At 40.3% G+C, this 25,532-nt stretch overlaps 2 protein-coding genes across 2 annotated transcripts in view; both read left to right on the top strand.

Annotated features, from left to right (window-relative positions):
- The first annotated feature begins 648 nt into the window (after window positions 1–648).
- Window positions 649–1,796, top strand: LOC117784675. The gene is made up of 2 exons (XM_034622477.1): window positions 649–761; window positions 819–1,796. Exons 1-2 carry the CDS (start codon window positions 649–651, stop codon window positions 1,669–1,671), a joined length of 966 nt encoding a protein of 321 aa, XP_034478368.1. The 3' UTR covers window positions 1,672–1,796.
- A 9,893-nt stretch (window positions 1,797–11,689) lies between these two features.
- The window catches only part of LOC117785982 (zinc finger CCCH domain-containing protein 13), a 21,412-nt gene continuing 7,569 nt past the window's right edge, over window positions 11,690–25,532 (top strand). The window contains exons 1-6 of the mRNA XM_034624282.1: window positions 11,690–12,033; window positions 13,753–13,874; window positions 19,073–19,213; window positions 20,177–20,312; window positions 23,408–23,550; window positions 23,618–25,527. Coding sequence (XP_034480173.1) covers window positions 19,079–19,213; window positions 20,177–20,312; window positions 23,408–23,550; window positions 23,618–25,527 — 2,324 coding nt within the window. The 5' untranslated portion in view covers window positions 11,690–12,033; window positions 13,753–13,874; window positions 19,073–19,078. The remainder of the gene's footprint in view (window positions 12,034–13,752; window positions 13,875–19,072; window positions 19,214–20,176; window positions 20,313–23,407; window positions 23,551–23,617; window positions 25,528–25,532) is intronic.

Genomic DNA, 25,532 nt, shown 5'->3' with positions numbered 1-25,532 from the left:
AGCTTGAAGAAAGAGATTGTAGTGAATTTAATAGGTAATCTGATAAAAAAGTTTTTTTTGAGGACCAAGGAAAGTCATAATGTATGCCATATTGCTTTAAAAGTGGGTTATGTTGAAAGTCAATTGATTTTCATTTCATCCTAGTATTTTAAATGGCTGTGAATATATCTTATTTTTAATTAACAATCATTTGAAAAGTCATTTCTATGGTTTTTAAACTTGAAATGCTTTTTAAAAATAAATTGAACTCATTAAAGTGATGAATAATTAACGATATATATCGCAAAAATTAAAAAAGATCGATATAATAGTAAAAATATGTAATAGTTCAAACTCGAATTTGGACAATTTGACATTTCTGCCCAGATTGTGTGTCATTTGTCAGAGCAGGAACTTCCGGTAAGTCCATTTATTAGAAAAATAAAGTGAATCTTAAAAGTAATATTGATTATCGATTTGAATTGAACGTAAACTTTGCACATAAACAAACGAAATGGAATTGAAACAGTGTAGAAATTGAAACTTGAGCTAAACTTGGTTCAGACTTTTACAGGTATTTGTTTTTTTGTATACATATTTTTTTTGCACTGCAACTTTTCAGATTGCGTTTGGATTTACTTGTGATCATATGCAGATTGGTCTTACATTATGGGATCCCGTCACATGATTTATTGGCGTGTCTACGTTTATGCCCATAATTTGTACTCGATTTGTGGCGGCAATTCTATAAGATTTCGGGACTGTACCCCAAGCACATTGAGGTAAGTTGATTCTGAAGGGGAGATCTCTCAGTTGAAGTCAATAGAATTATTTTATAGACGCCAGCCGGGTGAGTTGCATCGTTTACTTGACTTTGCCAATCGGGATCTGTCCGTGCTCATACGGCACAGTGAGATGGAGCTGATGAATGTCTTTGAGGTGGTACAGGATCTCTTGCTGGAGGTAAAACTGAACAGTGCGGAGTTTAAGGATGCACTGACTCCTTATCTGGCAACGGCAACTCACCAGTTTGTCCACGAGCTGATCAACTTTGCCTGCTCCCCGTACGACGATCTCATTAGTTACGATTGCAATGTGAAGTATCGCGCCATGGAGCTGAGAGCAGAGGAGCTGGCCGCGGGGGAAGACACTGGATTCGTGCTTCTGCCAGGGCTACACAGCTTTGCCAAGTTCTCATGTCTCGTGGATAACGATGAGTGCGTCGGCTTTGGCATGGATCTGGACACAGAGGATGAGGATCCCAAAATGATGGACGAACTTTGGACTGAGCTAAATACTCCGGTGTTGAACGAATTGCGTCGAGTACTCAGCGATCGTTTTGCCCAGCGGCACAGTCGGGTGCAAAGCCAGATTCAAGGCCTGACTGCCAGTCAGGTTGCCACAGCTGCCACAGCTGCCACAACTGCCACAACTGCCACAACTGCGACTTTGAGTCCCAATGACATTGGCCTGGAGCTGGCGAGGAATGGCGGCGACTCGACAACTGCACGACACGAGCAGCTTGTCGCCATAACTCGCAACGTGACTCGCAACATGACGCAACGTGCCGCAGCTGCAGTGGCAAGAAACGCAGAAGCGGCACGCATGGCACAGAACTACGCCGCTGGCCTTGGAGCGGATATTATATTTCCGCGCAGACCTAGAAGCGCCGGTGTGGCGCCTAAGCGCTGAATTGAATCATAGATCGCATTCCCACTCACTCACACCTGTTGGCGAAAAAGGTTAACGGAGGCGATTTAACATTTGGATGCCTCTTGTGTATTCTTATGCACATCTATAATAAATAATAATATAAAAACGAGCTTAACGAACAATGAACAGAAGTTTTAAAAGGTTTGCCGGCAGCAAATATTAAATATTGATAACCGTTAACGGTTAACGGATAACTGAAAAGGGATCTCTCATCAATAAGGACATGCCGTTGAAAATTGCGTGCCAAATATGCCTTTGACGCATATTTTCCGTTATAGTCCTTTGTCTTAATTCAGCCCACCCCTTTTTACCAATTCCATTCCCCCATCGATGCCGTCAAAAGGTATCCAGTTCTTGCCCCCACCTTACCCTGCCCCTTGTTGCCATTCCCTTGCCGCAGTGTTGCTTGGCGGCGCATGAAAAATTGAATTACACGCACTTTTGCGCATAAACGAGATCCAAATAAAATGGAGCAACAACAGCAACAAAATGTCGAGTGAAAAATGCGGCTGCAAAGCGTGGCAGGGGCATGTCCAGGAGAAGGGGGGCACGGCAGGTCGCTTGTGGTAGCAAATTTATGGGCAGCAAATTGAGTTAAGTTTTTTTTTTTGTGCAAAAGAAATAAAAGGGATAATTTAATTGTCCCCCGGTACACAATGTAATTCAATGCATATTTGATTTTATGATTTAGCAGGTGTAGGACTAAGGGGGGGAGGAGTAAGAGGTACCTAGGGGCCATTAATGCATATCAATGTGTTCGCTTTTATTTGGTGGGAACCAGCAATGCTTGCTAGTTTGCCGAAAAATGGATTTTAATCTCACACCAGCTCAAATTACAATCAGAGAGACAAACCAGGTATTTGACTTAAATCTTGGCCATCATCTTTATCATCTCACTTGGTCAACTTCTGAGAGAGTCATCCTAGGCGACACTGAAACTTAGCCCTTGGGCTAAATGGCATTAGGGCCTTGTCATCACCATCGTTCTCGCTCTCGTTCTTCGTCCTCGCATGCATTTGCTGCTCGGTTGGCAAACTAATTTGCGTAATGTTGACGAAAAACTTTCTATTTGACTTGCTGACTCGCCGAGCTGACAGCCATTCAAATGACAGACAGACGCCCGCGCCAAGTTTTTAGCCAAGAAATAAAAGCGAAAAGCTTCAAACTTTCCCTACACCCTGTAGCTAAAGCTCTATAGAGTAGTCTCTTGACAATGTAACTACATCAATGAAAAACCAAAAAAATCCAATCTTACAAGGAATCAAATCGGTACGTTCCCAAAAAACTATTTCGGTAAAAGGTTATACTTCAGTTTTCTTCTTTCGGTTTCGGTATCAGTACCGGTACGCAACGGTACTACAAATCAATTTTGAAAGGAAAATTATGTTAGAGGGCTTAGAATCAAAAAATATCAAATTTTCTAGATTTTAAAAATTTGAACGCAAAATTAATTTAGAGGCCAAATCATGATCAAAATGACATTCCGCTTGAAAATCGGTTAATTTTTGATGAAGTTATGAGAGATCAAAGTTTTTGAAAAAATGTTAAGGGGTAAGTATGGAAAATTGGATGTTAGATAACTTACAATCGAAAAAATATCAAATTTTCTAGATGTTAAAAATTTAAATGCAGAATTAATTTAGAGGCCAAATTATGATCAAAATGACATTCCGCTTGAAAATCGGTTAATTTTTTGATGAAGTTATGAGAGATCAAAGTTTTGAAAAAATGTCAAGGGGTAAGTATGGAAAATTGGATGTTAGATAACTTACAATCGAAAAAATATCAAATTTTCTAGATGTTAAAAATTTAAATGCAGAATTAATTAAGAGGCCAAATTATGATCAAAATGACATTCCGCTTGAAAATCGGTTAATTTTTGATGAAGTTATGAGAGATCAAAGTTTATGAAAAAATGTCAAGGGGTAAGTATGGAAAATTGGATGTTAGATAACTTACAATCGAAAAAATATCAAATTTTCTAGATGCTAAAAATTTAAATGCAGAATTAATTTAGAGGCCAAATTATGATCAAAATGACATTCCGCTTGAAAATCGGTTAATTTTTGATAAAGTTATGAGAGATCAAAGTTTTTGAAAAAACGTCAAGGGGTAAGTATGGAAAATTGGATGTTAGATGGCCTACAATCGAAAAAATATCAAATTTTCTAGATGTTAAAAATTTAAATGCAGAATTAATTTAGAGGCCAAATTATGATCAAAATGACATTCCGCTTGAAAATCGGTTAATTTTTGATTAAGTTATGAGAGATCAAAGTTTTTGGAAAAATCTCAAGGGGTAAGTATGGAAAATTGGATGTTAGATGGCTTAGAAGCGAAAAAATATCAAATTTTCTAGATGTTAAAAATTTAAATGCAGAATTAATTTAGAGGGCAAATCATGATCAAAATGACATTCCGCTTGAAAATTGGGTAATTTTTGATCAAGATATGTCAGCTGGAAGTTCTAAGAGAATTAATTCTTGTAAGAAAATTAATGTCGGTTACGGTTTTAGTTCTGGTACTAAAAATGAAACGGTTAAATTTGGTTAACGGCTATGGTACCGGTTTATATATCATAAATTGTATTTTTAAAAGCACAAAAAAAAATTATATTAGCTAAAGGGTATAACGCAGTCGAGCAGTGAAACTTGCGATTTTTTCTGCAGTTTCCGTTGCAGTTGAAAGTTGCAGCTGCAGGTTAGCGGAGCTTAGGTGGCTTTGGAGTGGGTTGGCTTAAGGAAGAGCGGGTTTTGTTGGTTGTCGGTTTGGCAATTTGATTGCCAAGTCAGAAAGTTGCTCCGATTTGAGTTTGAGTTGTAAATTACGCCGTCGAGAGAATTAAACGAGCCAGATATCAAGCATACGCACCGTTTGATACACACACACTTGCATAAATCAGAAGGCGCCACAACTAATGCAATAATCAGCGCCTTTATGTGAGTTTTATGAAAATGTGAAACAATAACACCACGAACTATGTAAGCGGCATAGAAGCTTATGCCACGGATGATATGATATGAGCTGGGCAAAGTGCTTTCGAGTGCTTGAATTATGGCGCATAAATGTTGAATTTTCGCTTATCTTATCCACAACAAGAGAAACAATGCTGGAGGAGGGGAAAAATTAAAATAGTTGCCACATTTGCCGCAGCGGGCAATTAATCAAAAGCCGCAAATGATATGCGGCAATTTGGCAATTATATAGTACATATATAGTATACTAAATATGTATGTGTGTTATCCTGTTAGCCGTTAAAGTTCAACATTAATGAAGGCAACGCGGTTGTTATCATTCTTGTCGGTTGTCGCTTGTCGTTGCGTTTGATTTGATTTATGTGCTGGCGTTTTTTTGCACCTGCAAAATTCGAAACCTTCTACGCTTTTCGATATCCTGCTGTGTCCTTCTGATATTATCCTGATGCTACAAATTCCAACTGATACTCCTTCTCCTGGCCATGTGTCACTTTCATTTCTGCTTAGATTTCCGTTCGCGACACTTTCCTTGCAGTCAGTCAGTCGGTAAGCTGTAAGCTCCAATGTTGCCGCACAGCGTGAAACGCGGCGCGTTCTCGTCCTGGTTTCCATTACATTGCAACGGATGCCGGATGCCGGATGCTGAACGTTGAAATTCTTGAGGTTCTCTGGCAATTGAAGCGCTCTCGTCAGCGTCAACATAAGCTGCTTAACGGCGGCAAAGAAATGCGGAGATGTTGGCCTGGCAGCACGTTGATGAAACTCGTCATGGATACAACGTGGCATCCACAAGGCCGCACAGCATGAGAAACCCAATCGCGGCATCCTTTAAATGCTCAATCAAAACTTAACTGCAACAGCAATGACTCAATTTACGCACTTCAAATCCAAACTTGAAGCAAGGAAAACTTTCAAATGCCAAAGACTAAGACACACACACACACACACACACATTTACAGAGCAGAGAGATATCGAGTGAATGCAACGCAAGGTGCAGGGAGAGAGGCGTCTCCGAATTGAGCTGAATTCGCAAAAGTATTTGCCATGGTCATAAAATGCGTGTGCCGACCATGGATGCTACATGTAAGACGCATGACTTTGCAGTGGCAAGAACAAGCACAAGCATCAGCACAAGGACAACGGACAATCCCGCGTTGCATGCAACACCAGCAACAACAACAGTAGCACTTAAAAGTTGCGGTCGTTACAAGTGCCAAGTGAAATGACAATGTTCTCGTCACGAGCTGTGCGCTGAGGGGCAGGATGAGGCAGGAAGGGGCAGCAAGGGGCAGCAAGGGGCAGCAAGGGGCAGCAAGGGGCAGCAAGGGGCAGCAAGGGGCAGCAAGGGACAGGATGAGGCATGGTGGGGACGCTGCTAAGCCAGCCAATCGTAGTGTTCAATCTTATCGTAAATAGAAATTGATAAGCAACCACATTAAAATCGAACATCGAGCGAAAATGCACTCACCATTAAAGTAAATACTAAAAAGTGCACTTACAAAAAATGTTTTACCATTAAAAACTAATATTAAGCGTATAAACTTGCATAAAATTACCCATTATTTGTTCAACATTTCAATTGAAATGTTCTTTTAAATTTCCAATGATTCTAGAGTATTAAATCGTCATTTATAATAAGACCAAATATTTGTTCAACATTTCAATTCAAATGTTAAATAATTTTTTATTATTATATATCTATCTACCATGGTTTAATAATAAAACGTTTATATTTCAATTTAAATGGAAAATGAAAAGTATACAAAATTGAGCTTAAAAATAAATAAATTGCATTTGAAAATGAAATTTAAATAATATTCATTATATTGAGCTGTCATTAAAACTGAAATTCAATCATAAGCTGTGAAAAATCATCCACATATAGCATCAATGTCCTCCCTTCGACTCCTTCCTGATGTTTTCTTTTCATTTTGATTTGCTGAATGAGTGTGCAGAGTTGGGAGTTTTGGCTTTAGCCTCTGGCAACGACTTTTCGGCCTTATAAATGTGTGTCATAAATCTACACATGGCATTTTTTGGCAATGCTGTTAAAAATCATGCTTCATATTTATCAGTAGGCGGCAACGAAGTCATGAGTTGCTGATGTTGGGACTCTTATCAGCAACGTCATTATCATCATCATCTTTAGGCGCAGGAGCAGCTTTCACATTGGAGCCAAAGCTCACATGCCACATGCCACATGCCACGCAGCTGCTTCACGCTGGCTTTTTATAGGTCTGTCTTCCACAGAATTGAACTTTTTGGCAACAAATGCCTTGTGGCAAACAAAGTTTTCACCGATGTGTATGTGTGTGCACGTGTACGTGTGTGTGTGTGTGTGTGTCACTTGGGGGCGACAAAAATCCGGTAATTTGTTCCTCAAGGTTAAATGTTAATGTCCACCATTACAACACATTTGACGTTTGTTTTATAACTGAAAAGCAACAGCGACAGCAAGGAGAAGTCTGTAAACGGGTTATGCGTTGGCTTGCCAGTATGCCAGCTCGTCTAATGGTGCGTATACGTAATTTTAACGGTCTTACTAATTTGCTGGCCCCAAAGGTGCGACAATATTTTGTAGTTTACTTTGACAAAACAACACGACGAAAGTTGCGCATTATTCAAAGAAGCCAAAAGAACTGAGCCAAACTGTGGACAATGTCCTTGCCTCGAGCTGTGGCCACAAACAAAATGGCTCAAAAGCAAACACACTCACACACCAACACACACCAAAGGACACACACAACTATTGTGGATGGGGGTAATATTTACGCATGCTGTTGGCCATTAAACAAAAAGGCAGCTCCAAGTCGCATTCTGTGGCCAGGCAATGGGTTCGTCTTAATGGCGGCTGCAAATGCTGCTAATGTTAATTTAAGAAAATATTTCGAGCACACACATACAGCAGTGTGTTAGTGTTAGTGTTGTGTTGTGGTTGGCAACATTTGTGCAATATTATTTGCGGTCATTGAGGTTCACTCTGCAGGTTCTCTGAGGCTCTGGCTCTGTGGTTGGGCCTTTTAGTTTGCGGCTGCTGCCGGAAGCCAATTAATTGCTTTAGCTAACTGAAGTCGCCTCAAGGAGGCTTCAAGTCCTGAGGCTACAACTAATTAAAGAAATATTCGTTTAAAAATATCTTTGTATTATAGCTCAAACACGCACACAAACACATAGTTTTCATCCTGTTGACTATTGGCAGCAGGAGGCGAGAGAGAGAGAGAGAGAGAGAGAGAGGACTGCTCATGTGGCTTGTGATGTGCAAAGCAATCAATTACGGCAGTCAAGGAGAAGCCGTTTCATCACCAGCTCCCTCCCGCTGCCTCAGTGCCCCCCCCCCCTGCCCTATGCCAGTTGGGCTAAGTTTTGTTGCGAAAAAGCATTGCCTACTCTCAGGCGCGAGCGCGCGTGTCGACCAACAGCAACAAGCACAATTAATTATGTACAGGGTCCTTTGTAGAGTGTTTCGGCTGCTGTTTTGTTACTCGCTGCCTGTGCGTGTGTGCGTGTGTGTGTGTGTGTGTGCTTGTATTTGTGTTTGGCTCGTCTGTGTTTGCCCAGGCCAGCACAAACGGCTGAGCCTTGAGCCTGAAGCACAGACGACAGCATATGCTTATGCATGCCTAATTACGACAAATCCTTGCCTTCTTTCAGCCCCCCACCTCATCCAACCACAGGCTAAAACAAGCGCGAGCAAATGAAGCACACACAACAATACACACACACAGACACACACACACACACACAAAGCTTAGGCGTTCATAATTATGGCCGTATTTGGAGAAATTGGTTATTATGTGCCTAACGCCATTTGTCTGACCGACATAGTTTGAATTTGCGCGCGAGGGTTGCTATATATAATCCCTTAAACACAATCTTTTATTTTGTTTGATTTAGCTCCAATATCTTTTAATTTTTTCATACTCAGCTGTGTTCTACAAATTTCGAACAGCTGTAAAGCAATCCAAAATCAATTGTTTGTGTTCCTAAAAAAAAAGGAAAACATTGCTTTTAAATGTCAAAAAAATGCTGAGAGATTTGACAAAATTATATAAAATTATTTAATTGCATTAAAATATCTTAAAATTGCATAAAAATGCACAAAAAAATATATTTGTTCGACAATATTTAATCTCTGACATTTTAGAAACGCCAACATTTCAAACTGTTGTTTGGAAAAATATTTATCTTCAAAATCTCTAGAGATTTCTGGAACACACCTGACTAACTTAAGTATTTATTTCATTCCTTAGATTTATTTTCACCACAAATTTAATTCCTTTTCATTTTTATGTTATGTGTTATTCCATGATAAATTTCAGCCATTTCATAAAATTTTTCCAGAACTTCTGTGGCAGCCCTAGCTTTCTACTTATGTCTTCAAATTGTTTGCCAATTCGTTATTATTGCCACTCTAGTATGCCAGTTAACTGTTCCACTGACTGTAAGGATACATAAGGATCTCCCTTAGCTGAGTACCGCAATTAGCCAAGTCTATCTGTGTGTATGTGTGTGTGTGTGTGTGTGTGTGTGCCAATAGATGTCCATTAATAATGCCTGTTGGTGGCGCCTCGTTATGCCAATTGGCCATCCATCAATTGTAATTAATCATGCTTCAAGCCTAACGATTTCCACTTCAAATGCGAATAGATGCCGCAATTAGCATCGATATAAAATTCCAACTAAACCATGTGAGAAACTCTCACATGTTGCAAGCTCTTGTGGCACATACTCGTATTCAGGCAACACTCCACAAACTCAAATGCGCATTTTAGAGGCAACTGTCCGGCGGACTGCAAACTGACCTAGTCCATCATCAAAGGCGGAGACAGAGATAGAGACAGCGATAGAGACAGAGAGAGAGAGAGAGAGAGACAAAGACAGAGACGATGCGCCTTGGTGCAAGGCGGACATCATTTGCGACGCGTTGACATCTTGTCTGTCATAAATTGCGGCAGCAAAAACATGCACACACACTCACTCACACACACTCATACACTGATAAATAAAATGTTCTAAAATCAAGATTTAGATCTCAGAACTATGATTTTTGGTTTAAAAAATGCGTCGAGAACATAAAATTCTTAAATTAAGAGAACACATTTTGATTTTTAGAACATTTTAAATATGACTTAGTTCTTATTTTGAGAATAATTGCTCTTAAAATTGAAAATAAAAAAAATATAATAAATTAAATTTATTTTTTTATATTTATAATTTTTTTTACTTTAAAATTTTGATTTACTTACATTTCATTCTGTTTTAGTAATTTTATAAATGTTATTTTCACAACTAAGGCGGCCTTTCCTAACAATTTAAGATTTTTATTCTTATATTAAGAGTTTAAATTTGTTTAGATTAATTATCTTAGTTTTAGTAATTTGGTCTGAAATAATCTTATTTTAAGAACAAAATATTTAAGATGAATGTTCTTGATTTTAAAGTTGGTCTTTTTTTTCAGTGTACGCGTTGCACTTGAGGCTTTTGTCTATAGCCGGCGGAAAAATCACAACATAAATTTATCAACGCAGTTTGACAATAGCCTGTCAGCTGGTCGAAATGGGGAAGCGGAAGGCAACCGGGGGAAGAAGAAGGCGGCGTAGCTGGCGGCGTTAAACAAAAGACAAACAGTCTAATAGCAACGCAAATGAAGTCCAGCCACACAGAGGCCAATGCCACACAAGTGCACAGATCATTACCCACACACTCACACACACACATACACGCCCATGTACTGTTGTTATTGCGTTGCAAGTTTTGCACACTTGCAACAGATTCTATACAGAAAGCAGCTGGTAGAAGGCTTTTATCATTTATGTTTTGTATAATGCGTATCCATAAAGTAAATTGAAAATTATAAAAGTTATTGCTGTTGAAAAATTACTAGCAAACTTAATGGAAATTACAGGGTATTTTTGAGTGTTTGGGGTTAACAACTTGAGTTCTTTGCATGAAAAAAACTCAGTAATATTTTATAACAATTTAAATACAATTTTGGCAATGGAAAAGGATAAAGAGTATTACAGGATGTATAAGGTTAAAGGCGTAATGCAATTAATTAGAAGAATATGTGAATTTGTTATTTAAAATATGTTACTTTCCTGAAATACTCCAGGAATCCGAACACTAAAATAGCTTAAATAAGGGATTAATTGTTGTGTTTTTTAATATTGTTTTAAGAGATTTTAATTACAAAGAACTACAATTATACAAGCATTTTATTGTTACTACAGAACTCAGGTATTTCAGCACATTTTTAAGATATTTTATTTTACTTCAATTAAAAAAATACTGTGTTAAAGGACTTTTATTTAGTCTTTGTTGTTGTTTTAAGTACTCGTAACAATTTAAAGGGTATTACAGCTGCAATTATACCATATTTAAATTGACATGGACTTATGGAGGGCTTCTGCTGTATTTTGGCATTCAAATTTAATGAGTTTGCCAACTGAAATCGAATGTTTTTTGCACAGGCAATTCAGACTGTGCATTTCGCATTCAAGAACTTACTTGTACTCATACTTTGTCTTTGCTGGCATATCAATAAATATGGATATTCATTTATGTGTAAATACTCAAAGAAATAGCCAGAAAGTGATTCATGCTTTTGGGCTAAATGTGTGGGTGGCTGGACAGAGAACGAGGTGAAGAGTGTTGGCGTTCCAAGAAGCAACTGCGAAATATGTACAAAAAAATGATATTATAAATAATTAAAGCTCTATATAATATTAAGTATGAGAAGAACAACAGAGACGAGTACAAGTATGAGTACAAGTATATGCACATTATGACAGCCTTGGGCCAGGCGACAATGAAAATGCAATGTCCATTGTGGAAAGAATGCAGAAGATCTCCAACAGAGGTTCATCGAGCGAGAAAAGCGTCTGCTTTGAGGTGTTTTTTTGTGGGGTGTGTGAAAGTGGAAATTCTTTCAATCAGTTTGTTATTGTTGCACGTTTTATTTTTATAAAATTCACCTCAAAACGGCTGATCATCAAAGTTGCGAGCCACTGAGAGCGACGAGCAACATTCATTTTCATTTGTAGCACGCTCGCGAGTGGACGTGTCGTAGTTCCCAGCTCTTTCGCTATATAGCACAAATACCTCTATACTATATATATATCTGCATATATAAAAATATATATATAACTAGTATATATAGTGACTGCAGATCTTACACCTGCCGCGCAGCGCGTAGGGTGCTAAAAGCACCAGTGCCTATCGAAGTAGGATTCAAGTGTTTGTGCCACAAAGCCCGAGCTAGCTTGCAACTCGCAGTTCGTGCAACTTAACGTGCCGCCAAGGCATGCGAATAAGTGTGCTTAAGTTAACAAAATTCAAATTGTCAAAATCCAGTGCTGCCCCAAAGTGAGTGTTTCGAACTACAACAACAACAACAACAATTACAATTACGAGTACCCGAAAACTCAAGAAAATTAAAATGATTATGTAAAATACTTATTGAAGAAAATGTTGAAAAATTCTTAAAACTGAAAATGTCACCTGGCTGGGCAGACAAACGTTCACCGCACCACCACAACGTCGCACCACCGCACCACCGCACCACCGCACCACTCACCGCCCACAGTTTTGCAGAGCTGTCAAAATTATTTTCAGCTTGTTTTGTTGCTGTTGAATTTGATGCATATATCTGTCGTTTTATTAACACATTTTAGCATAATCACATTAAAAAAAATATATAGAAATGGTGAATTTGCTTTTTTACGAGCTTGTATTTAGTTAGCCATTGGCATCACACGGCACGGTACGGCAGATTGCTCATACGCCGCGTTTACCGCGTTATTTTTAGTTCTATTCAATCAGCGACATTTTTACTCAGCTTTTTAACCAATTCTATTTTGTGTTTGCCTTTCGCTCATCTCTCTGTGCTTTTGGGCTCGTTTATTAGTTTTGCCTTTTGCGTTTTCCCTTTTGCTTTTCTTTGGTCATTTCGCGCACCGAAAATTCTTTTTTTTTTTTTTTTTTGCAATCACACTCGCTTGTTTATGTTGTGTATTTTGTTTGCTTTAACACATTTAATTTTCATTTCAATTTGTATTTTTATTTGCAAATTCGTTTTCATTGTTTTTCGCAAGCCATTAAATAAACACGGCGATTAAATGCCACTCAATTTATGTGAAACAATTTTCGCATTTGGTTCGTTAAATGGCAGCCAAAAAGTATGCAACAGATTTTCAAAAAAAACAAGAGATTTTCCTCTGCGATAGTCGCACATTGTGAACCACACGGCGTATACGTCATACTGAAGTTCAAGGTCGTCCACAGCATAATTAGAACACAATAATCGAATTCCATTGGCATATTGAAAGAGATATTCAGTGAATTTGAATGCATTAGTAGGGAAACTAATGTACAGAGTGTGTCGCAGGCTGCAAGAGTTCAATATTGAAATATTTCTCAATTTTTACTCAACGATATTCTTGTTGTTGAATGCTTCGTTAGTTATTCAAATGTCAGCTATGCCTTTTCAAGTCGACTGCATTTGTCAGCGATTTATTGAAGGCAGGAAGAACACTTGCAATATTGAAATTCAGTGAAACAGCAACTGCAACTCGTTAATTAAGAACGACATTTTCAATCATGTGCAAATGGCAAATAGCACTTATCTTGAGGCTTGCAGCAATTGTTAATATTTCGCTAGGGGCAACAGCTCTTTATGGTGGCAATATTGTATTCCTGTGGCTCTTTTGTTCAATTGCAATTAAATGTGACACGCCTGTGGCAACCTCATTATGTTAATAAGCAGCCAAACAATGCTTGCCACAATGCCATGTGTGGCATATGAATGCAATATCCATGGCAAATTGCAAGATTCATCAATTCGTCGAAGCTGCCTATTCGATTTGGTTCAATCACACAGACCTTGACTACGTAGTGCGGGTGGTGCAATGGTGCAATGGGGATGGGGTTGGGGTTGGGGTTGGGGTGGCTATTGTGCGGCTACCTTACCTGATTGCAGTTGAATCGCAGCCAAAACTCAAGTGATTAATCATGCAATTTGGCAGCTACATTGCATATAATGCTCATCTCTCACTCTCTCAACCCGTCTCTGTCTTACATTTGCAGCCAGCACAGTTAACAGCGACGCAGGAGGGCCCCAACGGGTGCCTCGGATAAAAAACAGGAACAGGAAGTCAAAACAAAGCGGAAGAAGCCGACAACAAGCGAAGGAAGCAGAAGAAGCAGCTGTAAGTAAACAAAATAAAATAGTTAATAATTGAAATTCACTTAGCTGAAAAGGTACTTAAATATATATAAATAGATCATCATTCATAAAGTGACAGATTTGTCAAAATTAAAAATTTAAACATTTTAATTTAGACATACTCTTGAGATATCAGTCAAAAAAAGTTTAATTGAATTAATTAAATATGTGTCTAATAGATTGAAGTATACCTTGATAAATATCACATTTGTTTATAGTATTGAGAATTCTTTGAAATATAATAGAAGTAAAAAGAAGTAAATTTGCATAGAAACAAATCAAGTCAAATTAAACATAAATTTGGTGAATCAATTTTATTATTGAATTAAATAACCTAATCATTTTCTGAGAATTAACCACTTAATTAAAAGTAAACTGACAAAAACTGAGCAGTTCTTTTAGGTTGTTTAAGTTAAACATTTAAAGTACTATTATTAAGTTCTTGCAACTTGTTGTTTTAAGAAAAAGTGTTTTTTTAAAAAGTATTTGCTTTCATTCTCTCTCCCAATGTGTTTCACTCTCAGCTGTAGAGTTGCAAAGTTTCAGCTACTACAACTGTGTATCTGGCTTTTATTTATAGCCCTCGAATTTGCAGTTCTATCTTTAGGCCGTCAACTGTCTACACTCGAAAGTCTAGAGTCGCTGGTCTGCAGGCAGTCGTTGAATTCCGGGCAAACGCATTATTATTTTTAGCTTCTCTTCCAAGGGTCTCACACGGATTCGACCTTGAGCTGCGTTTGCTTTGCTTGGAAGTTGCCAACTCATTGAAATGCACCACATGCCAGGCGACAGCTAATGGACCCCATGGCAGGGCAGTGTTGTTGTGCCTTTGTTGCTGGCAAATTTGCAGTGTATCTTATTGAAAATAAACACATATTGATGAGGCTGCAAGTGAATTTTTGGATGCAGCATCTGCGAGTTGCAACAGGCACAACTAGGGCGTAATTCAAATAGACCAATGTGCGTTCCAGTTTTCAATGGAGTTTATTTTTAGGCTTTACATCGGCCCATAATACTTACACAGAAACACACACACACACGCACACTTGGATACTTAAGATGCTAACGGAAAATGCCGGCACCTTTATTAATAGTCAGTCATTTGATGACGTCAACGGCAGATCTCTCTCTCTCTCTCTCTCTCTCTCTCTCTCTCGCACTCTCACTCTGATTGTTGGTGTGTTTGTGTGTGTGTTAGACAGGCTAAACACTTTGTTGCTGTAGGCCGCAATTAGCAGCGCTTTCTTGTGGTCTGAAGTCAATGCAAACAATGTGAAAACTTCATCTCGATTCACACACGTGCAACAAATGTAACTCATTAATGAGCTGAGCGCATAACTTTAGATACAACTACACAGCAGACATACGCAACTAAAACACAGATACACACAGACGTTCAGACAACGACGACGATGCTGATGCCAAGAATATCTTTTGGCGTTTGTATTTCGATCGCGCGTTTGTTTGTTTGTATCTCAACGTCTCGCTGCTCTCTACATACAGCTGCAGATACAGATACAGATACACGCATACTTATATATAGATACACACAAAGCGCTGATTTTTTTTTGTATATATTTAAAATATAATACAGTGCTCTTGTTTTTCTTTCTGTTTTTTTTTTTTTTTTTTTGAATTCTGTTTCGCTTTTATGCCGTTGTTGCCTCATGTGCTTGGCAATTTTCAGCTGCCTTCAGTCGGTTTTTACATTTCCAATCGAGTTCTACGAGGCGCGTTGCGAAAAACTAGCAGCGCATCGATTTAAATGAAAATTTTATAAGAATTTCGAACGCAATTCTAACAAATATTGATACATAGTATAAACGTACTCGTAATTAAAAAAATCGTAACAAAATTAAAACAAATTTTAAAGTGCTTAAGCAAAAATTTGATGTATGAATTATTGCCTCGCATTTCTGCAAATTCTTCAACTATTTTCAATTTTATAAATTGAATCAACGAACGTTCCGATAACCGATACCACTTACTCGCTACCCGTTTGCCCGTTACGGTCTTTTATCTAGTCGAGTTTCAAACCAATTGCATTTTATGATTGCCTCTGAGTGCCGCTTGGAGACAACAGCAGCAGTAGCAGAGGCAACAACAACAACAGCAACAGCAACAACAACAGCAACAGTTTCCCATATCTAGTGGTAAGTTGTTGAGGAGAAAGGGTGTAGGTGGAGCAGAAGGGGAAAATGGGGGGTGCTTTTGGTTTGCGGTTTTGCATTTCGCTGTCCCTGCCAAATGTGTGACCCAAATTGTTGTGTGTGTTTGTGCAATTCAATTTCTATTCTCAATTCGTATTTTGTATTTCCCATTGCCCATTTCCCATTTTGCGTTTTGTATTTGTTTTCAATCTTTGCGGTTTACTCTTGTACTTGTGACTTGTGACAGGCAATCGCTTTATATCCATCATCGAACCGTCGATTTTTGTCACTTGCGACAGCTGGCGAATTGTCTGACCCATATACGAATACAAATTGATGCATTGCCATATTGAAACTTCTTAAAATGCAGTTGCAGTTGCAGTTGCAGTTGCATCTAAAGCTGGCAACCATCCAGGGTCAATAGCTCTGCAAGTCTTTGAACTCGTTTTCGTAATGAACTCAAACTTGTAAGCATTTCCGTTTCCTTCTACACAATTAGCTAATTTTAAGAATCAAGGTTAATGCTTTATCTATAGACTTGTACATATACTTGATGTATTTTGTAGTTAAAGGAAAACAAAACATTGAACAACTGTCCCCATCAATCTTTCCCCACAAAAGTGTTCTAAGAATACTAGCAAAATTAATAATAAATATTATTGTTGGTTCTAGTCATTGGCTGCTCATCAATGAGATGAAATATTTATTATTTTAATTATTAAAGTATATCGAAAATTGGGCATAGGCATTTTGTAATTGTTGACAACCTTTAAAAGTTAATTAATTTGTTAAGTTTCTTTTAGTTCGTGAACTTAAATATTTGTTACACATTTATTTATAAGAAAATTCAATTTTCGACTTGTAAACTTCTCTTTCGGATACGTGACAAAATGACAATAGCGCCTGTCAGCAGCAAACTTGTTGTGTAATTGATTTTACTGTGCTGGGATTTTACGCATATTATTTTTAATGCATTTGTTTATGGCAGCGCAAATTAAAGCACTGCCATTGCGCTCAAGGACACGAGTATATTTTCAAATTACTTGCAGTCCTGCTCCGGCTGCTGTTGTGTCCTGGTCCACAAAGTTGCCGCTTTCTATGGCCATTCAAATTGTGCATTGAATGTGCTTTGAAGTATGGCAAGGGACACGCCAAAAGCGCTCTTAACTGCTGCCCAAATTTAACTAAGAACACATGAGTGTGTGTGTGTGTGTGTGGGGGGGGGGTAAAGAGGGAGGTCAGTTGGTTAGTTGATGGCTCCTATTATGCCCGGGCATGCCTTTCATTTTAATCCTTTCATCGCCAATTCAAAAATGCAATTGCTAAATTAGTTTCGCCGCACACATGTGGCTCAACTGCCACGCCCTTAGTCTGCCACTCCCCCCCTCTCTTGTTGCGAGTACGCACAATTTGAGCGGACGACAAAATTTCTATACAATTTGATTTTAAGCGTGTTTTCCAGTTAATTGCGCAGCATTCGCATGGGTTTTTCAACAACTGACAAACGCCTGTTGCCACCAAAGGGGGAATGAGGATGAGGGGGGAGATTGTACAATGTGAACTTTTGGCCGCATTAAAGCAACGCTTTAAATATTCCACACGATAATGGCAAACAGGCGTACGACAATTAGTGGTGCACCTCGATGTTTATTTATTGGTGCAGGAAGTGCGCACTGCCACACACACACACACACGCACACACACACACACACAAAGTAGGCGCAACGAAGCGAAAAGAGGCGTGGCTGTATCATTTCAGTCGCTTCCCTTGCTGCCGTGTTTCCACTGTCCATGCCGGCTGCTGACGTGGCGTATACGCAATATGCGCGACAGCAGCAGCAGATTGCACGTTATTGCATTTATTTATATACAGTATACCACCACTATAGAGAGAGGGAAATATTTTTGGGCTTGATGGTGAAAATCTGTGTCATTTTTATTATTAAAAGCTTATTTTCGGCTGAGAATTTGCATTCGCTGCAATCTGCTTGAATTACTTTCAATTTTCGTTTTTAGGCAACTTGCAAATCATATTTTATATACTCTACAAAGTAGTGGCTGTCCTATCTTCACTATTTCCATTCATTAGTTTATTCTTAGTGTTTGCTATTTAATGCGGAATCTGACAGTATTTATTTCAATTTGTTGCAAAGCTTTTCATTTACAATTTTAATGCAAAATTCGCTGTATAGTTTTTGTGTTATTCATTTTTCCCGAAAACCGTTGCAGTTGCAGTTTTATGTTAAACTTTCAATATGTTCTTTAGAAAATAGTTTACTGCATTATTTGTTGCTGCCACTATTTGTGGCACATTTCGATTGCATTGACAGCTCGTTATACAAATGATCATTGTGTGGCAGATTGAGTGTACTTGCATGCCACTCAATGGTGCACACCTTAAGTATGCTCATAATTAAGCTGAGTTATTGGCAATTAAATTGCAATAATGCCACGCCCCTGCCAGCCCCCTTTCCTGCATGACTCATCCGCCATGATGTCTATTTACATTTGCTTGCCACATTTTTGTGTTAGCCACATTGAGTTCTTTTAAATAAAGCGCTTTTAATGAAGCCAGGCTAAAAGCAGATTTGTGGCTTAGAATATTTGCCAAGGCCAAATGAACCTAATGCTGAATCCTGATGTTGTGAGGGTGCTGGGGTGGGAGGGGAAGCTCGCGATTTACGACAATGGCGCTGAAATGGTCAATTTATTGTATTCCAGCCTCTGCATTTTGTTCCGTGTATTATCTGTATTTTTTTTTTTGTGTCCTTGTGCTTATTCTAATGTAAGGACGAGTCCTTAATGTCGCAATCCGATTTGTATTGGTGGAAAGTAAGGGGGGGGGGACATCTTATGATGAGCTTAACAGCGGCAGGAACGCGAATGCGAATTTATAATGATATGAATATCAAATTGACAGGACTTTGTCTCATGCTATCTAATCAAATCAGGTCTAATGATGTCTGATTCTGTTACTCATTCCCTTCTCACTCTCTCTCTGTGTCTCTCTCTCTCTCTCTCTCTCTTGCAGTAAACCATGGAGCAGTTCGAACAGTTGCTGACGTGCTGCGTCTGCCTGGACAGGTATCGCATACCAAAGCTGCTGCCTTGCCAGCACTCCTTCTGCATGGAGCCCTGCATGGAGGGATTGGTCGACTATGTGCGGCGTCAGGTAAGATTACATATTTGTCACACACAATACTTACAACTCTCTCTCTACAAATGTGTATTTGTATCAGCAAAAGAAGTCATAAATCATAATCACAGCAAATGCATAAGACAAGAGTGTTTTTGGCTGGTGTGTTTGTGTGTGTGAGGCAATTTTTTGGTAAATGCGGCGTATTTATTCAGCGACTACGTCACATGCCAAAAAGCTGCTTAATAAATCGCTCGGCAAAAGCCCGAAAAATCGCATGAGGGAAATGAAAACAAAAAAATATGTCCAAAGGCAACTCTGAGGCAACATTCTGGCGAAATGAGTTGGGATTTTCTTTTTGTTTTTCCTGTACGTAATTTCTTTTCTCTTTTCCTCCTCCTGCCTCTCCGCTTGTTGCTGCTTGCGGCGCATTTACGTCGATTTGGCTTTCCTTTTTCTTGTTGCTGCTTTTCGCGGCTGAAAAATATTATAAAATTTACATATAAACCAGAGACATACACGTACTTATCTATATATACTTCATACATATATATATATAAAAATGAATATGTGTCTACTTCGCTACTTATAGTCCCCTCTCTCTCTCTCTCTCTCTCTCTCAGTGTGCGTGTGTGTGCATGTGTATTTATAAATTTGTTTTGGCTTTGCGCCAACAACACGCAAATAATTGGTAAGCATTGCCATTGTGTAGCGCATCCGCTGTGTTTTGGCCAAATGGGCGCACTGCCAAAAACTGTTACCAATAACTGTCTTAAAGCCTGTCACGCCCCAAAGCTTAACTCCCTCTTGGGGGCGAGGCCACAACAATCGAATAAAGACAGAGATCAAAATTAGCAAAACACGTTCAAGATGCCGCAACAGAAATTTTTCAAATTATGTTGCCAGGTTTTTAAAGCGTGCTACAATTACAACAGTTCACAATTGATATCGATAGTTTGGTGTGTTGACAATTTATTGAACGTTTTATTGCACTTGCAGGTCAAATGTCCCGAGTGTCGTGCCGAACATCGCATACCCTACAATGGGGTGCAGGCCTTTCCCACGAACGTCACGTTGCAGCGATTTTTGGAGCTGCATATTGAAATAACCGGCGAGTTGCCGGATCCCACCTCAGGTAAGTTTCCCTTCCCCCTTCCCCCTTGTCACATCACTCACTCTACAAACGAAATGAATATTCATTGGCAAAGATAAACAAAGCGCTCGAATGGAATTTTGTTATTGCATTTTAAGCTGAGATGATAAATTGAAAACTGTATCTGACATTTTGTCTATCTAACTGCCCGACCTTCTGTCCATCCGTCTGTCTGTCCGTCTGTCTGTCCGTCTGTCTGTCCGTCTGTCTGTCTGTCTGTCTGTCCGTCTGTCTGTTTGGTTATCCTTTTGTCGGCATCGTGTATGAAATAGCTGTGCAAAAGGCCATAAAAGATGAAATTGCAATTGGCAATTGCACATTGAAAATAGGGTTTTTCCAGCGTTTTGTTTGCTTAAAATATTTTTAATTTTCATATATTGTTCAAAAAGAATTTCGGCATTGTGATAATTGTTGTTACTTATTGGCTCTGCACAAACGTCGACATAAATATATTAATAAATTTTTGCTTTGCAACAATTTTTGCGTTACTTTAATTAAATTCCCAGCAAAAAGTGATACACAAAGGAATACATAAAAAAATGAGCAAATACCATTGCTATAATATTTGGTTTCCAATTAAAAATCGGATGCTTTGTGTCTATTTTGCTTCTCTTTTTTTTTTTTTTCAGTCAGCAATTAAAACTAAGCAAAACGCAAATTGATTTCTGTTCAGTTTGATACTCGCAATATTTTTTTTTTGGGTATGCTGTGATTAATTTGCTTTGTGTATATATTGAGGATCAGGTTGTAGCCATGACTATGCAAATAACTTGAAAGTTGATAGTCGAAGCAAATTGCAAATGACAATGACAACGGCAATGACAGCAACAACGACAACAACAACGACAACGACAATGACAATGACACTCATCAGTAAATGCAAATAGCTTTTGGAAGTATAGTGAGTGCTAAGAGTATTCGCATTGCTGCAATCAACATCAAACAGTTAATAAGCAGACAATGCTTCAAGTATTTTTGACAATTTTCAACAATTGCTATGCAAATGTGTGTGTCTCTGTGTGTGTCTCTCTGTGTGTGTGATGGAGACAAAGAGCAAAAGTTGCTCCTGCTGCTTCTGCTGCAGCTTTGGCTGGCAAATCCTTTCAAGCCGCCGCTGTTATAGATAACGGGATGCCATGATACAAGGACTCGCAATCGCATGTAGTATTTGCAAATTCACTTTTCCATATGATTACACAAGAAAATACAGCCAACTATTGGCGCAGCACAAGCAACATAGCATACTTTTCAGGGTGCCCCTTAAGTCCCCCCTCGCATCCCTTTTTGCCTGCCCACTCACAGTGTTGTATGAGTGTGGCAAGTTTATTGTCATGCCGCAGAGATTGCAAGCAGAGCCGAGTTCATCAGACAAGGGAATGTCTAGGAGAATTGGCATGGTATAATGATTGGTAGAGTAGAAGAGAGCCAGGGAAGGGGCGCGGGTGAGAGATCCTGGTAGCAATTCATGCACAAAAGTTTACTTTTCTAGCGACTGTGACTACAACTACAACTACAACTCTCACTCTGACTCTGACTGTGTCTGCTACAAATTGTTGTCTGTTGGGGACAGTGAAAGAGGGGAGAACTATGAAACGGGGGAAGTGGAGGAATGCGGCTCGTTATTTGCATTTGGCAGAGCCAAGACATCGGCATGTCCTGGCAGGATGCGAATGCCAACGACACATAAACATCTAGAACACATAGAATAATGCTTAGGTGCAGTTGATTTCTTGCATTTGGCGACACTCTTGAAATCGCATTAGTCCCCTCTCTGTCACGCCAGCTCCCTATCTCTCTCTCTCACTCTTCAGACACTTCCCTGTTGCTATGTGATGTGATTTTAAGTGCAGTTGCAGTCCTTTTGTTGTTGCCAACAGTGCAAATTGATGGCTTGGCGGCCTGTGAACGGAACTGCTTGGCATTTGATTGCCGAGTTTAACAGTGAGTGTGACAAGTCACCGGCTGGTTAACATGGCTTTGACTTTTCGTTTTCATTTGCATTCTTTTTGGTTATTTGGCAGTGCCAAACAAGCTGAAAAGGAATCTGAATTGATTGCACGCTCTCCGGAATGGCAATTGGAAAAGCAAAGTCAGTTTGTTGGCACTGTTAGCTGTTAGCTGTCAGCTGTGTGGCCACAGGGGAACGTTTTGGAATTGGGAGCTAGCACGCTCTGTGCATATTGGACACATTGCTAAAACAATTTTGTTGTCGTTTCTGTTTTGGAATTTGTAGCTTGTGTTTCATTTTCATTTCTTCGCTTTATGACCGCAGAAAACGTTTTGCTATTTGGCACATAAACTTCAATGTGGTCAAAATCATGCAATACAAGTTTTGACTTTTAAATGAGCCCAGCTGTTGTTGTTAGTATTGTAATGAGAAGGTTTTGTTCTTTTATGTTTCAGCTCAACCGTTCCAACAAACAAATTATTAAAATTTTAACGTTAGATTTTTAATGTTTCATTCCAATTTTTTCGCTGATGGTGTTTCATTCGAACTGTTCCTTGTGACTTAATGACTGAGTCACTCTTTGAATAAAAATTACGAATTAACCTATCTGTTCCATTCCAATTGTTTCGCTGGTGGTGTTCAATTCGAACTGTTTCTTGTGACTTAATGACTGAGTCACTCTATTAACGAAATATTACGATGCAACCCATATGTTCCTTTCCAATTGTTCCGCTAAAGGTGTTCCATTCGAACTGTTCCTTGTGACTTAATGACTGAGCCACTCTTTGAACGAAATATTACGAATTAACCTATCTGTTCCATTTCTATTGCTTTGTTGATGGTGTTCCATTCGAACTGTTCTATGAGACTTAATGACTGAGTCACTCTTTGAACGAAATATTACGATGCAACCTATGTGTTCCATTCCAAATGTTCCGCTAAAGGTGTTCCATTCCAACTGTTCCATTAGAAGTAAATCTCTCTTTAAATTCCCATCTTAACTGTTTCACTTTAAGTGTTTCATTCCAACTGTTTCACAATAATTAAATTTTTACTCATTCACTCCCAAAACAGAATGATCAAATGAACGTTGATTAATGTTTCATTCCCACTGTTTCTCTGCCTGCAGGTCAAATCATGGAGCGCTGCGGCGTTTGCTCCGAGAAGGCCTATCTCTCCCACTGTGCGCACTGCGAGAAGAAGATCTGCGAGGACTGCAAGAGCGCACACATGGACATATTGCGGCGAGAGATCACTCGCTTTAATTCACAGGTGAGTAAAGCTCGCTGGCGATTACAGTGTTCCCTCCTACTTATGTGAACTCGTTGCTCTGATTCAGATTCGCCGCAGTTTACATCGGCTGCAGGACTCGCTGGCCATCATCGAGAAGAACACGATGAGTCTGCAGACGAACGCGGTAAGCGTGACGGAGGAGATCGATGAGATCTACAGGAGAATCACGAAGGCAATTAAGGATAGGTCGGATCAGTTGAAGGGCGAGATCGATCGCTATTTGGCTGTGGAGTTGCGGAATCTGATGACGCTGAAGGAGAACTTGGATCTGGAGATCACCAACATCAACAGCAACTGTGACATTGTGGACAAGTATATGAACGAGACCGTCGAGTGGGATGACTGCGAGCTCATGGACACCAAGGAGATCTTCCTGAAGACCGTCGAGTTCCTGCGCCACTTTGAGTACGAGAACAACGATTACAGTCGCCGTGTGCGCTTCCTCGTCTCCATAGATCCCAACCAGCTGGTCATGAACCTGGCCACATTCGGAGACCTCAACATTGCGCCCCACTCGACACCCGGCGGCTCAGTGAGCAGCTCCCATCTCGCACCTCCCAGTGCTCTACAGCCCGGCCTGATGCGTTCCAAGAGCGATCACCGTCTGGCCACGCAGTTCCGGCAGCAGGAGGAGCGCGGCGGCTACAACGATGAGCCCGTGCTGGGCGGCCGCAAGTTCGGCGAGCGACCTCAGCGAAGTGCCAACAACAACAACAACAGCGATCGATATGGCGACAATCGATATGGACGCTCCGAGTACGACTACGACAACGATTACGAGAACGAGCCGGCGACTCGTGCTGGCAAATCATCGCGATTCCGTTCACGCTTCGTGCGCTCCCATCAGAACGAGGACTCGGACAGCGAGCAGCAGCAGCAGCGTCAGCAGGAGCTCGACAAGCGCAAGGATCGCGTCCTCGACAGCGAGGATGTCTCCCGCGGCCAGCTGAGTGGCATCATACGTCTCAGCGATTGCTCGCGAGTCGTGCAACGTCTGGCGGACATTGGCAAGGAGAAGAAGGAGAAGAAGTCCGATGCAGCGGTCGCCGCTCAGGCTGCCGTCCAAGCAGCCATCCAGGCCCAAAAGGCGGCCATGCAGCGCCAGCAGCAGCAATCCAAGAACCAGCAATCCGCCGCAGCCGCCGACGAGGATGAGCTGGCGCGTCAGAAGCGCAAGAGTACAGCGACCTCAGGAGCGGCCACCTCAGCGGCCTCGGCAGCCAGCGGCGAGTCCAGCAGCGAGCAGCGTCCCAACACGGAGCGTGTGTCGGCGCTGAAGCGAGGCGGAGGCCAAGGAGGCAGCGAGGACAGCGACAGCAGCAGCAACCAGGCGGTGGCAACTCCAGTGCGTACAGCGACGGCGACAGCGCGAGCCGAGGTAAGTGTGAGTGGGGCAAATGAAGAAGAAGAAGAAGCAGAAGAAGGCGTGGTCAGTGACAGTGACAGTGGCAGCAGCGAGACAGAGAGCGAGACTGAGACTGAGAGTGAGGCAGAAGTAGAAGAGAAGAAGGAACAAGAGCAGGCAGTTAAAGCTGATGAAGATGAAGATGACGAGTCCTCCTCAGAATACGAATACGTCGAGGTGACAGCCAGTGAAAGTGAAGAGAACGAAGAGGAGAGGGAGAGGGAGAGCGAGAGGGAGAGCGAGAGAGAACAGAGAGAGGCGCCAGTGATTAATGTGGTGCCAGCAGAGACAGAGCTAGCCGACAAGGTGGAAGATAATGAGAATAATGCTGAGCTAATAAGCGATGCTCAAAAACAAGAACCACAAAGATCAACTGAAGCTGAGCAAGCAGCTGAAGCTGAGTATACAGAGGAGGAAGCTGAGCTGACCGAGGAAGAAACCGACTCGGAGTCAGAGCATATAGCAGAGGTTGAGCCAGAGGCAGCTGCTCAACAGGCTGATGAGCAGCAACAGGAGGAGGATGAGGAGGATGAGGAGGAAGAGGAAGAGGAGTACG

This window comes from Drosophila innubila (assembly GCF_004354385.1).
Source record: "Drosophila innubila isolate TH190305 chromosome 2R unlocalized genomic scaffold, UK_Dinn_1.0 1_C_2R, whole genome shotgun sequence".
NCBI classification, from domain to species: Eukaryota; Metazoa; Arthropoda; class Insecta; order Diptera; family Drosophilidae; genus Drosophila; species Drosophila innubila.
Note: the sequence above shows the minus strand (reverse complement) of the source record. Positions and strands in the feature narration are given on the sequence as shown.

Excerpts from the sequence above, each read along its gene's own strand:
- LOC117784675 (XM_034622477.1), top strand. The coding sequence starts at position 649 with ATGGGATCCCGTCACATGATTTATTGGCGTGTCTACGTTTATGCCCAT. Across the intron at positions 762-818 it reads TGTACCCCAAGCACATTGAG|ACGCCAGCCGGGTGAGTTGC; the intron begins GTAAGTTGATTC and ends ATTATTTTATAG.